General features: G+C 32.8%; 1 protein-coding gene across 1 annotated transcript; it reads left to right on the top strand.

Moving 5' to 3' along the window:
- The first annotated feature begins 8888 nt into the window (after positions 1-8888).
- Positions 8889-10265, top strand: LOC120156400. The gene is made up of 5 exons (XM_039167713.1): positions 8889-9033; positions 9165-9352; positions 9437-9527; positions 9617-9742; positions 9851-10265. The coding sequence occupies exons 1-5, from the start codon at positions 8931-8933 to the stop codon at positions 10132-10134; spliced, it is 792 nt and encodes a 263-aa protein (XP_039023644.1). The 5' UTR covers positions 8889-8930; the 3' UTR covers positions 10135-10265.
- The last annotated feature ends 3614 nt before the right edge of the window (positions 10266-13879 follow it).

The raw sequence follows: 13879 nt of genomic DNA, 5'->3' as shown, positions 1-13879 counted from the left end.
CCGCGCATTGATGACTTGCTTGATCATTTAAAAGGAGCTTCGGTATTTCCGAAGATCGATCTACGTTCGGGTTATCACCAATTAAAGATTCAGGAGAAGGACATTTCAAATGCTGCTTTTAGAACCAGATATAGTCATTATGAATTCATCGTAATGCCATTCGGAGTAACGAATGCACCTGTTGCTTTCATGGATCTAATGAACAGGATTTTTCAGCCCTATTTGGACCAGTTTGTTGTTGTCTTTATTGATGACATATTGGTTTACTCGAAGTCCATGGAAGAGCATAGCGCACATTTACAAACAGTTTTACAAATTCTTAGAGATAAGAAGCTTTATGTCAAACTATCCAAATGTGAATTATGGCTAAGGGAAGTAATTTTCTTAGGGCATGAGATCTCTATTGATGGGATTCGGGTAGACCCTCAAAAGATAAAAGCTATAATGGACTGGGAAGTTCCAAAGAATGTATCAGAAGTTCGGAGTTTCCTTGGACTTGCCGATTATTATCGAAGATTCGTTAAGATTTTTTCGATGATAGTGCTGCCCTTAACGAAGTTGATGAGAAAGAACGTATCATTGGTTTGGACTCTTAAATGTCAGGATACCTTTGAAGCTTTAAAGAAAATTTTGACAGAAGCTCTTGTATTGGTTCAACCAGAATCTGTCAAGAATTTTGTAGTATTCAGTGACACATCTCATAATGGTTTGGGTTGTGTATTAATGCAATAAGGGAAGGTGGTAGCGTATGCATCGAGACAGTTGAAACTACATGAAAAGAATTACCCCACCCATGATTTAGAAATGGCTGTCGTGGTGTTCGATCTCAAGATTTGGCATCATTATATTTATGGAGAGCGTTGTTACTTGTATACAGATCATAAGAGTTTGAAGTATCTGATGACTCACAAAGAGCTGAATTTGAGGCAACGTAGATGGGTAGAATTCTTAAAAGATTATGATGTGATAATTGACTATCATTCCGTAAAGACTAACGTGGTAGCAGATGCCTTAAGCAGGAAAATGTTTGCACCCTTACGAGCTATGGATGGAATATTATCTTTAACTGGAGACAGTGGTCTTTGTGCAGAGTTAAAACTTAAACCAGCATGGTTGAAACAAATAGGAGAATTGCAAGGTAAAGATGAAACTTGTTTGAAAAGAATTAAGCAAGTAAAGAGCAAAGAGATTAAAGACTTTGAGGTTAAGTTAGATGTAAATCTGTATTATAAAGAAAGAATTGTGATACCCGAAAATGAAGATTTGAAGAAAGAAATATTGACAGAGGCTCATTGTAGTCCATTAACGATACACCCAGGTGGAACCAAGATATATATGGATTTGAAGGATCGATTTTGGTGGTCAGGGATGAAATGAAGCATCACTGAATTTGTGTTTAAGTGTTTAATATCAACAAGTCAAAGCTGAGCATCAAGTTCCGTCTGGATTATTGCAACCACTTTTCATTCCACAATGGAAGTGGGAAAATATAACAATGGATTTGTTTCGGGGTTACCCTTGACTCCAAACAAAAGCGATTTAATTTGGGTAATTGTTGACCGATTGACCAAGTCAGCACATTTTCTTACTGTCAGAATATATTTCTCTATGGAAAAGTACTCGGAGCTGTATATTAGAGAAATTATTAGATTGTATGGAGTACCTGTTTCTGTAGTTTCTGATCGAGATCCTCGATTCACCTCGAGATTCTGGAAATCCTTACATGGAGCGTTGGGGACTCGTTTAAATTTTAGCACAGCTTTTCACCCTCAGACAGACGGACAATCAGAAAGAACAATTCAAATATTGGAAGATATGTTACGAGCATGTGTCATTGAGTTTAAAGGGTCGTGGGAGAAATACTTACCACTGACGGAGTTCGCTTACAACAATAGTTATCAGTCCAGTATTAAAATGGAACCCTATGAGGTGTTATATGGAAGGAAGTATCGTACGTCATTAAACTGGTATGAGCTCAAAGATCGAAGTGTACTTGGTCCAGATTTGATTCAAGATATAGAAGAGAAAGTTCGGGAAATTTAGCATAACCTAAAAGTGGCATTTGATCGGTAAAAGTCCTATTCGGACCTTAAAAGGAATGAGATTGAATTTGAAGTTGGGGATAAAGTATTTCTGAAGGTAGCTCCATGGAAAAAGGTATTACGATTTGGTCAGAAAGAAAAGCTAAGTCCTAGATTCATCGGCCATATGAAGTTGTTAAAAGAATAGGACCAGTAGCATATCAGTTATCTTTGCCACCAGAAATGGAGAAAATCCATAATGTTTTCCATGTATCCATGTTACGAAGATACAGGTCCGATCCTCTCATGTTGTTGCACCAGAACAAGTAGAAGTTCAACCTGATTTGACCTATGAAGAGGAACCAATACAAATTTTGGCTCACGAAGTTAAAAAATTGAGAAATAAATCAGTTCCGTTGGTCAAAGTTCTTTGGAGGAATCACAAGGTAGAAGAAGCCACGTGGGAACGTGAAGAAGATATGCGACTTCAATATCCCCATATGTTCGTACAATAAAAATTCGAGGATGAATTTTCTTAAGGGAGGGAGATTTGTAACATCCTCCATATCGGGTTAGTGATTAAATTGTGAGATTTAAAAATTCAGTGACCAAATTAGATAAATTGAAAAGTTCAAAGAATTAATTGAAATGTTTTGTGTAGGATCAATTAACAAAGAGGGAGGAACTAAAGGGGTAAATGAGTCTTTTAATAGGGGAAATAATTAAATATTAGATGAGGATATTTAAATCCACGTGGAAGGCAATTGGAGAGAAATAAAAAGTTTCCAGATTTCTCTGCTTCTTCTTCTCCATCGTGAGACCAAGCTAAAGGTAAGTTTTCTTGTTGATCAAATTCTTAATGAATTTAAGGTTGCTTATTGATCCTTAGATGATAACTAAGCTTAAGGAAAGCTTAGATTATCTTAAAATCATAAAATGAGGAGTACATGGAGAATTAAATAAAGGAATTAGAAAAGTGAAATCTTGGATTAGAGTTCATAATAAGAATTAGAAGTGGTATTTGACTTGTCATAAAGCTAACTAAGAAGTATGAGGTGTTAGAATTAAAATTAGAACATGTTGGAATTTGGGTTAGATTCTTAAATTCTACATGAAGAATTGGATCTCTAAGTTTTAGAAGTATGGAATGGATAATAATTAGTTTAAGTAAGAGTATGCAAGTTAGGGATATAAAAAGAGGGGATATATATAAAGTGTTAAGAAGATTAAGAAGAGATATTTGTGCTTAAATGACATTTCTGGGCTATGTGCATCGATGCACATTCAATGTGCACCGATGCATCAAGGATAAATCCCAGAAATTGTTCAAGGTGTATAGATGCACATGATGTGCATCGATGCACTCTTTTAAAATACAAACATCGAATGCCATCAATGCGTCGATGCATAAGGAGTGCATCGATGCACCCCCTTAAATATAAACATCGAATAGGATTTATGCATCGATGCATGGTGTGATGCATCGATGCATACCTTTATTAAAAGATGAAAATGGCTTTTCTTTTAGCCCAAGAAATGATAGTTTAGAATACATTAATTAGTATACTGATTAGCATCAATGAATTACTCTGTAGATACCGAGCCTAAATAAGTTTCAGAACAATTACCTCGTAAGATCGATCGAGGAAAAAGCAAGGAAATATAAGTGACTGCGTATACATAGCATGAATATGTATTGTATTTAGTTATAGACTTGTGATAAGTCTAGATTCAATATTTTGATACATGATCGCATTTCATATTATGATACATGACATGAATTCATACTATATGCAATAAGTGACATGAATATGCAGGAAATGTTATATAAGCTATATGATAAAGTGATGGAACATGATATGTCTATATGATAAAGGTATGGAAATTATATGTCTATACAATATAAATTATGGGAATGGTGGAAGCCCATGTTATGTAGATGAGAACTATAGGTATAGTTGGCATGCCAAGAGTAGAGGTCTACGCGGTCATTCGGGATATATATGTATTCTTTGGAACATGTGTGAGGTCTTTTAAGACACATGCTTGATCATTGGCATATGTATATAATTCTTAAGGAAATTTTCTACGTGGTCCTTAGAGACAATCTTATATGGCACTACGGTGTAATTCTACGCGGCACTACGGTGCAATTCTACGTGGCACTTTGGTGCATTTATACGAGCTGTGGTGACAGCATAGTGCACAACCTCACAGTACTCACATACCTTAGGTTATCAGTATGGTATCATGGGCCAATAATCTTACTAATATGAATTCATGAATGTTAATATATTATGCTTACAATTAAAGAACATGGTGATATAAACTGCATGGTTAAGCATTTGATTTCGTCTCATTCCATTTAATTATGGCATTTCCATTACATTTCTTTGTTATCATTATTATTATATTACCTCACTAAGTCGATGACTTAGCGTGTGAGTGTTTCACACGTAGGATCTGATAAATTAGACGATCGAGGTTAAGCAGCTGGACAACATTACTCCTGCAACTATCAGATCAGAAGCAACTTAATAGTATGTCATTTTGTTATGTAAATCAGTGTTGGCATGTAATAGAATGTTAAGTTGTGTATGCTCTGAGTATTTTGTGAACCTTGTATAAAATCTATATATATATATATATATTTGTATTTTCTTAATAGAAGTTCAAATGTTTGTTATTTTGTAATAAAGGTGTTTTAAAAAGGTAATGTGACACCTCGAACTAGTATATGGGTCAGATACGGGTTGGGGTATTACAGGGCAAATGAGTAATTGAACAAGGAAAATAATTAAATAATAATTAATGGGTATTATAATTCCCATGTAGAGAATGATTGAAGAGATAAGCTTCCAAGCAATTCTCTTCTTCATCTTCTTCTCTTCTCCACGTGAAAGCTCAAAGCAAAGGTGAATTATCTGATTTCTTGATTGTTTGTTGATTTTAAGCATGGGTTTTGATCCTTAGATGATAACTAAGCTTAAGGAAAGCTTAAGTTATCTTAAAATCAAAAGATAAATGAGTTATGATAGATTAAAGAAAATGGGTTTTTAAGTGAAATTTTGAATAAGAAGGTTTAAATGAATTTGGAGGATAAATTTGACTTGTCATCTATGAGAATAAGAAGTTAGAAGTGTTAGAATTAAGTTTGGATAACATGGAAAATTTGGTATGATTATTGATTTCTATATGGAGAATAGAATTTTGAGGTTTAAGATGAAATAAATGGATATAAATGAGTTTAAGCATGTATATTTGAGTCAAGAATATGAAAGGGAATGAAAGTTGAAGAATTGAAGTTGAAAGAGTGAATTTTCGTGCAATGAACAGTGATTTCTGGGTATGTGCATCGATGCATTAAGGGGTACATCGATGCATGGATATTTCGATGTTATTTTGTGTACCGATGCACCCATAGTGCATCGATACACTCCTAAAGGAAAAGTTAAAATTTGGTTTATTAAACTAGCTTGAGTTATTAACATCAAGTTATAAGGTTTAGGCTTTTGATAATCATCTTGGAAATTATATTTATGTAGATATCGAGCCTAAACGAGTTACGGAGCAATCAAAGAGTTAGGATTGAATCAAAGCAAGCAAGGCTAAGGTGAGTGCAATTTAATTTGTGCTTATGTTATAGAAGAACATTGGCTTGCGATGAGCCAGTGACGGAGTTACTATGGTAAGAAGTAACTCTTAAAATGTTATTGTATGTGAATGATCTACATGATTATATTATGTAATATGAATGACATGAAATGTATGTATGCTTGATTATATGAGTGTATATGTTAAATGACAGGTGCGAGTACATGTTAGTGTGATTGTGAATAGGTAGAAAGGAAATATATGTGAACAAAAATGATATATATGTTTATGTGAAACCATGCAAAGTGATACGATCTATGTAACATATGAATGAGAAATAAGTTATGTGATAAGGAAATAGAGAATGAAATGAATATGTGATAATGGAATATGAGAATATACGAGAAAGTCATGTGATATAAGATATATGGTTACACATACTATGGTATGTGACAGAAGAAAAGCAATATATGATTATAAGATCAATGATTACACGTACATGTGATACGTGACAGAAAAGAAGAGATATGTGTTTATAAAAGAAATGATATGAATAAGTGATGCTAATATGTGAACTGTATAAATGATAATGCCCATGTTATGTGATATGAGAGCTAGGGATATAGTTGGCATGCCAAAGGTCGAGGGTTTACCTATGTTCTTCGGGACATATGGACTGTTTACCTATGTTCTTCGGGACATATGGACTGTTTACCTAGGTTATTCAGAATCTATGGACTGGTCCTTCGGGACATTTATACGAGCTGTGGTGACAGCATAATTGTGCACAACCTCAATGTACTCACATACCTTAAGTTCTCACTGGTGTACATGGGCTAATAAAGAGTTTAAACAAATATATTGAATGTGATATGTATATGTAATTGGTTATATGAAAGAATATATGTTTTTAGTTATATGAATTGTATTATATGAATTATATGATGTTAATTGTATTTCTTTATAAAATGAAATATGATGGTATATGTGTATGTAGGCATTTTGATACATGAAATGTTTTATGATTTTATTATATGCTTATATGTCTCACTAAGTCAACGACTTAGCGTGTGATTGTTTCACGCGTAGGTTCCGAGAAGAAGAAGATTGGTAAAATTTTTGCAAGACATGTCAGTTTCTCCTTTCCAAGGATCAGATCAGAAAAGAAATGTATAGTATGTATTTTTTAATAAGGATATTGGTTGGCATGTAAATAAAGGTTTGAATACGATATGTTTTAATCAGTTTTGTTAAAATCATATGATAGAGTTTCGTAATATTTTAAACATGTTTATGTAAATGACAATTGTATAGTAATGAACGGTTAAATTTTACGAGTTTCATGAACGTTTTACGAAAGTCATTGTAGTAGTGCATCGATGCACAATTTTGCTTCGAATTTTTAGTGCATCGATGCACTGTAGCACTGTTCATTACTGTTCACGGTACTGTTCATACCGTATTTCACTGTTCATAAATACGTTTTTATCTCAAAATTTTATACCAAACACAATTGAACAATATATGATTGTATTTTCTTAATATAAGTTCAAATGTTTAGTTATTTTACAAGAATAAAGGTTTTGAAATGTTAATGTGACATCTCGGACTCGTATCCGGGTCGGGTACGGGTTGAGGTGTTACAACATAGCAGTTCTTTATATACATGAAATAGTAACCGTTTAACAGCTATAACAACTATAACAGAAAGCAATTATACTGCAAACTAACATCAACTGATAAGCAATGCTAAGCTGAACTACGCTGCACGCTCGTGCATGCTATACTCTATCCAATACATACACAAAATACAATGTGGGTAACACACATATTCAACAAAGTTTTTGGACCATGGAAACTCCATGGAGTGAAAAAGGTTTGGTCCCACTTCTCCACATCAATGGGTCATCATGTGCTTCTCCTCCTTGTACTTATGTTGCTGAAATGTTGCACATTTTTCATGGACCCCACAAGCATGCCTATATGTGGACCTCTATCCCCACCTATCAGACAAAAGTCAATAAACGAAGAAGAAAATCCCACCTACATGGATTCAATAAGAGGGTCAAAGATGATAAAAGAAGCCTCTAACCAACCGGGTTTGATGCATTTTCACAATGTGAACTAAACTTAGATGTTCTTAATTGAATGTGTTTTGAAATACTTTTTGATATTTAAGCTAATTCGAAATGTGTAATGGGGATGAGAAAAAAAAACACAATGTGAAATGAATGATACATCATATACGTGTTTTGTCTCTCGATCAGAAGTTATTCAATAATGTGATAAGTTGAACATATTATATTTAATGAATAAAATTATTATTTTCGTATAATACGAATGTTTAACGTCGGTCATTAGATATCATTTGTGTTTGTTCATTTCATTTTTCAAGCATGTAATCAGAATCTAATCTTTGTTTTTAAAATAAAACACATTTTATGATTAGTTATTTATCTTTTTAAAGAATATTATATAATAAATACAATATAAATATAGAGTTGTAATAAGATTTTATAAAGAGAGAAAAGAAAGACCCCCACAATGGAGAGAATGTGCAAAGGCAAAACCAAATGGAAAAGCTGCCTATAGGAGAAACGGTTGGTAATCATTTCAGAAGGAATGGAAAAAGAAAAGAAAATAAAAAAGCTGGAATTTGAATTATGTCTATCCATGTTTTCTTTTGTCCTTGTTTTTCCAATTTTTACTTTGGGTAAATTTTATTAGAGGTCATCAAACTATGTCAGAATGATCATTAAATTTATTAAATTATTATAAATAATCCTTAAATTTATTAGTATCTATAACATTGTAAGGACTATTTTATAATAATTTGATAAGTTTAATAAATATTTTGTAACATTTAAAAAATTATTGAAACAAATTACTTTGACATAGTTCAGGGACCTATGATGTACTTTACCCTCTTAATTTTCAATCTTCAAACAATGCCTTTGCTTTTACATGAAAAACAACACCAAATATGATATCATAACTTTTGCAATTATCTAGTCCCCCATATACCAAACCCCACATTTATGATTAAAATTCCAATCCCAACCAATTTGCAGAAACCCAAAAATCAATTAAAATTATATTTTCAAAAAAATAAGTTTCATATCCCAAGAAAAAACACACTTTTGCTCCCTCTCTCCATTGCCGTTGACTGAACATGTAAGTGATTTTAATCCTTTTCTTTTCTCTTTAGAACAACCCAATCAAACCTTTCAAATTTACACTAACATGGAACCATTGATGTGTGTGTTTCAGATGTTCATTTAGCTATTTAAGACAGAACCCTCGTCCCCAACATACATGACCGAGTTTCGGATTAACTCTATGGCTTATTACACTACTCCTACTTCCCTAGGTTGGGATCTTCAAAACCTTGGAGTTCTCAACGCAGACATGTCTTTAGGTATAAAAGCAGTGTCTTTTACTTTCTTTTCTTCTCTCTCTTTCACTGTAGTTTTTACTTTTGGTTTGATGTGTTTTTTTAAGTCATTTCTGGTTTAAATTGAGTTTCTGTCTCTGTGTGTGTGAATGCAGTAATGGATGGAGTTGGAACTGTTACTGCAACTGCAACTGCAACTTCCCCATGGTTTCCACATGCAGATTTATCTTCCGGGTATCTCGAAGATGCTTTGCTGGAATTCACCGAACGATCGAAACGAAGACGAGTGTTGCTGTACAATGATGATCATGATCAAATTAATGGTTTCAATGATCATGCAATGGTTATTTTTTTTTGTTTTTGGAAATATTTCAGTTTCTTGTTCTCTTTTAGTATGCTGAGTTAAATTTTTACTGCTATTTTGCAGCAAGGATACTGGAATTATAGCTGCAACTGGGGCCTCTCTGAGGATTTCACCTGCATGAGCCAGTTAACAACAAGCATTAATGGTGTTTCAGGTAATGATTATGAGAATTTTCACCATGCAGAGTGCAAACCAATCCAATCATGTACAATTTTCTAATATGGATATTTTTTAAAAAAAAAGATGAACCAATGAGCACATCGATAAAAACACCAGAAGAGACAATATCAGACAACCCCGAAGAAGCTTTTGATTCATCGTCTTTCTCATACAAACTCTCAACAGAGAAAACCAAGTCATTTTCTTCTGGTAAATTGCAAAGGAAATCCTCACAGTTTTGCTGTTGTTGCTGCTGTTGATGTTATAGTCTTATAGAGAAGTAATTTAATAGTTTGCTGATTGTTTGATGTTTTTAAGGAAGTGATGATGAGACGAAGAAGAAAAGGGTGATAACGAGGGTTGTTTATCCATTCGCATTGGTTAAACCCGGCGGCATCGATGGTGATACGACGCTAAACGACATCAACGAGAGGATACTAATGCCGCCGACAAGGCCGGTGAGGCACCCTGTCGGAGACTTCGCTTGTAGGCCATGCGTATCTGCCGATGGTCCCGGTCTTTCTGGAAAAGCTGTTGTGGCCCTCACCAAAATACACACTCAAGGGAGAGGCACCATCACTATTATTCGAACCAAAGGCTAAGGAAACACAATTTGAACTCTTTGTTGTTGCTTGTTTCTTTACTTGAGCATAGTTCATGCTTTTGTTTGAAAAAATTGTATAGGAGGAAACACATGGGGTTTATGAATCATGCATGAATGTAAAATATCATATCATCTTCCACTTTTGTTACACATTTCTTTTAATGATTTTCACGTTTAAATTTGTTTTGATGTAAAAATAATCATACTCCGGACACAAAATTTTATAATAGGAGATTTTAGAAATTATATATATTAGAAATTTAAGAGTGTGAAATTACAAAATTCGGGTTCAAAATCGTATCATCAGTAAAAAAATACAAAAAAAATATTTAAATTATATAGGAATTTGAAATTTCTATGAATAAAACCACACCCCAACATACCTTCGGTCCATCCCTGACCGTACTAATAGAACTAAGACTCAATTTGGTTCGTGTACTTTTGTGAGACAACGATATGGTGTGCTTTGAATCAAATGGAACGTGCAGAAGAAGAAGAAGCAAGAAGAAAGAAAAGATGGGGTAAAAAGAGGGAAAAGAAGGAAAAAGGAAAAGCTAAGGGAATTATTGGTTTTTCCAAATTTTGTTTAGACAAAGACATCAAACCAAAGCCAATTGTAGCTTGTCCCTTTGATGTCTGAAATTATATCATGAACCTTGACCATGTGTGAACTTGTCCAAATCGAAGCATGTGTTGGGCCTCATAAAGAATCGAAATCGATAAAAACATATCATCATTCAAGTAAGACGTTAATTAAATTAAAACCTGAATATTTATGAAAGTGCAAATAAATATCCAACCAACTAGAATCGACCTATCAATTAGTATTTACTACTTGAAACAATATCGTGGGATATGAGCAAGAATCCACTGTTGTCCTTGCCAACAAACAATAAGCACTACTAAATTCATGAATATGCTCCAATCATTAGTGTAATACATGCCATTGAATATATTTTTTATTGCTCTTAGCACAAAATTTTCAACATCTACCAAATGGCTTGGGATTTGTCTTGTTGTTGCTAGGTCAATACCCACCCATTTTCTACCTCACTTACCTGCAGACAAGAAAAATAAAACTTGGGACCCCAATATATCCACCATATCTTTCTTCTCACCTGCACTTTGAATCAACACCGTTCATTTCCTTTGACTTATCAATGTGGGGGAATTATCATGCAAATCCAACGGTTCTGATGAGAGGTGGAGCAACGAAAGAGAACGAGGGAAAGTAGTTGACCTACGTGGTTGGAAAAATAAAAGGGAGTGGAATGATGGGGAACTAGGGTTTTGAGTTTGTCTCTTTAAAACATAAACACATTGGTTAGGTGAAGAAGATTTTGACCTTTTTAGATTATGTATACCTATCCTCTTTACAATATCATATTTGGTAGGCTCCATTCAGATTTTCCCTAATTATCTTACTAATTTGAATTTTTTTAATAGTCTAGAGTAATTATAAGATAATCTTTATTCAATTTTTGTTTACAACGCACAACCTCCAGACGCAATTGTTTAAATATATGACATAAATTTTATTTTACCACTTAGAATACTTGATGAATTCAGTAATCTGAATTTTAAACTTCATTTATAACGACCATTAATTAGAAATAAAAAACAATATTGAATTCAATAAAGATGCAAGTAAATACAAAAGTTAGAACAACTGAATAAAACTTAGCAAATCCCTTTATATAAACATTATTTAACCAATCCTTTTTACTCATTCTTAATTTTTTAATTTTTGTTCGTATTTCTATGAGAAAAGGGCAAAATATAAAAGAAAATCATAGGTAGACGTGAGAGTATATATCTTACTTTTCTGCCTTTTTATCCTTTTTCCAAATCCCAAATTGTGAGAAATCCTTTATGAGTTTGTTTTTAAAGTAATTTTTAAAAGTTGTTATTTGATATATTATTAATACTAAAAAAATATAAATAATTTTTATACGATAATAAGTATTTTTTAAATAAATTTATTTTTTTATTTAAATTTCGACATACTTTGCATCATTTAAATTTTGATTGTGAAATTATATTTTTCATTATCATGCATGTGCTTAAGCTGTAAATGTATAATTTACACACAAATTATTAACAAATAAAAAGGCTTTGTTTATGTAGTTTCAAGTATGATACAAATGTTATGATAGTAATATTATAATAATTTATTGTTGTGTGTGTAAATCAATAATTTTATGATAAAATTAATGTATAATAAAATCATTGATATTATTCTTATGATATTAACCATTAAGTAATTGATGCAACTAATGAGAAAATATCAATGGTAGAGAGGGAGAGTAACATGTAGCTCACACAAAACTTCTATCAAAGAAGCCCAACCAAAGTAAAGATGGAGATAACACGTAATACATTGGCCCAACAAAAGTAAAGGGGGAGTAACATGCAGTTTACACAATTTCTATCGGCATCTATACGTAGGACTTTAAACGAGATCCTAGATAGTAAGTTAGTTAAGCTTGATTGTTTAAAATTCGATCAATATTTGATTTGAATATACTCAATTTGAGCTTAAGTTCTTAAAGAATCAAAATGAATTATTTGATACTTGGCTCAAAAAACTTTTGAAAAACTCAAAAAAATATTAACATTTTAATTTTTAAATTAAATTGTTAATAATATTGATAATGCTCAATCCCACGTAGAGTTGGAAATACTAGTGGGAATGATATTTAAGGTTTACATTCTCCATTCCCTTGTTGAGTGATAGAGAACACGATGTGGTAATACGTGTCTTTGATACGTCCACAAAGATACTATCGTTTTAGAGAAAATTAGTAAGGAATTTTTCTCCGAAAGATTAAATGAAAAATGTGAAAGATTCATCTGATATTTATAGGCTACTGAGACTGTTAAAGTTCGAATATTTCAGATGATAACAACTAATTATTAGTTGTCTGAAATTAAATAAATTAAACAGTTATTTTTCTAAATTAAATCAAAATTTAAGATGTATCTGGACCGATTTCAAACTTTGTTCATGGGAGAGACAAGCTGTTTATATCAGGAGTTACATGATTTAATTTTAGGAGTTATAACTGTTTAATTTTTATGCAATGAAAATTGACTCTTTTTTGAGTCAGATTCATCAAGAGGAGTTACAAAAGGGTTTAAATTCATAATTAAAATCAAATTTAATTTGATTTTCTTGTTGGACGAATTTACCCTTACTTCTAGCCTATAAATAGATAGCTGAATTCAGCTTCTTAACTCACACCTTTACAATTAGAATTCACTCTCCAAGTGCTTTCTAAAGTTTTTCTATATGTGCTTTCCAATCAGAAGTGCAATACCACCAGCAGTCCACTCTGGTTTCGGGTGTATAGAATTCGGAACGACCGTGTTAACCTCGGGGGCGATCCACCTACTGCAGCGATTACACACATCGGGGCGAATTCGTTTCTAAGGCAGTGGTTAATACCACGACACGATAATCGATTCTTTATTTATATATTTCAATATATATCTTTCATGTCAGTGCTAATGCTCGTTTTGCAGCAGTCTATTTTACTAACAATTTAGAAACGAATTCGAATTGATGCATGATATTTGTAAAAGGAACGATGAAACTACATGTTGGATTCGAGTTTGTAAGTGTGAACTCAAATGTCGGTTTAACCTTGCATCAAAGTGGTACGTACTACTTGATGCAAGTGAATTTTAGTGGTTTCTATGTTTTAATACTTGAATTATTAATATTTATGTGCTTTCAATGT

Source organism: Hibiscus syriacus, unplaced genomic scaffold (genome assembly GCF_006381635.1).
Source record: "Hibiscus syriacus cultivar Baekdansim isolate YM2019G1 unplaced genomic scaffold, ASM638163v2 tig00111220_pilon, whole genome shotgun sequence".
Taxonomy (NCBI): domain Eukaryota; kingdom Viridiplantae; phylum Streptophyta; class Magnoliopsida; order Malvales; family Malvaceae; genus Hibiscus; species Hibiscus syriacus.
This window is presented reverse-complemented; position numbering and strand designations above follow the sequence as displayed.

Excerpts from the sequence above, each read along its gene's own strand:
- LOC120156400 (XM_039167713.1), top strand. The coding sequence starts at position 8,931 with ATGACCGAGTTTCGGATTAACTCTATGGCTTATTACACTACTCCTACT. Across the intron at positions 9,353-9,436 it reads GTTTCAATGATCATGCAATG|CAAGGATACTGGAATTATAG; the intron begins GTTATTTTTTTT and ends GCTATTTTGCAG. Across the intron at positions 9,528-9,616 it reads AAGCATTAATGGTGTTTCAG|ATGAACCAATGAGCACATCG; the intron begins GTAATGATTATG and ends TTAAAAAAAAAG.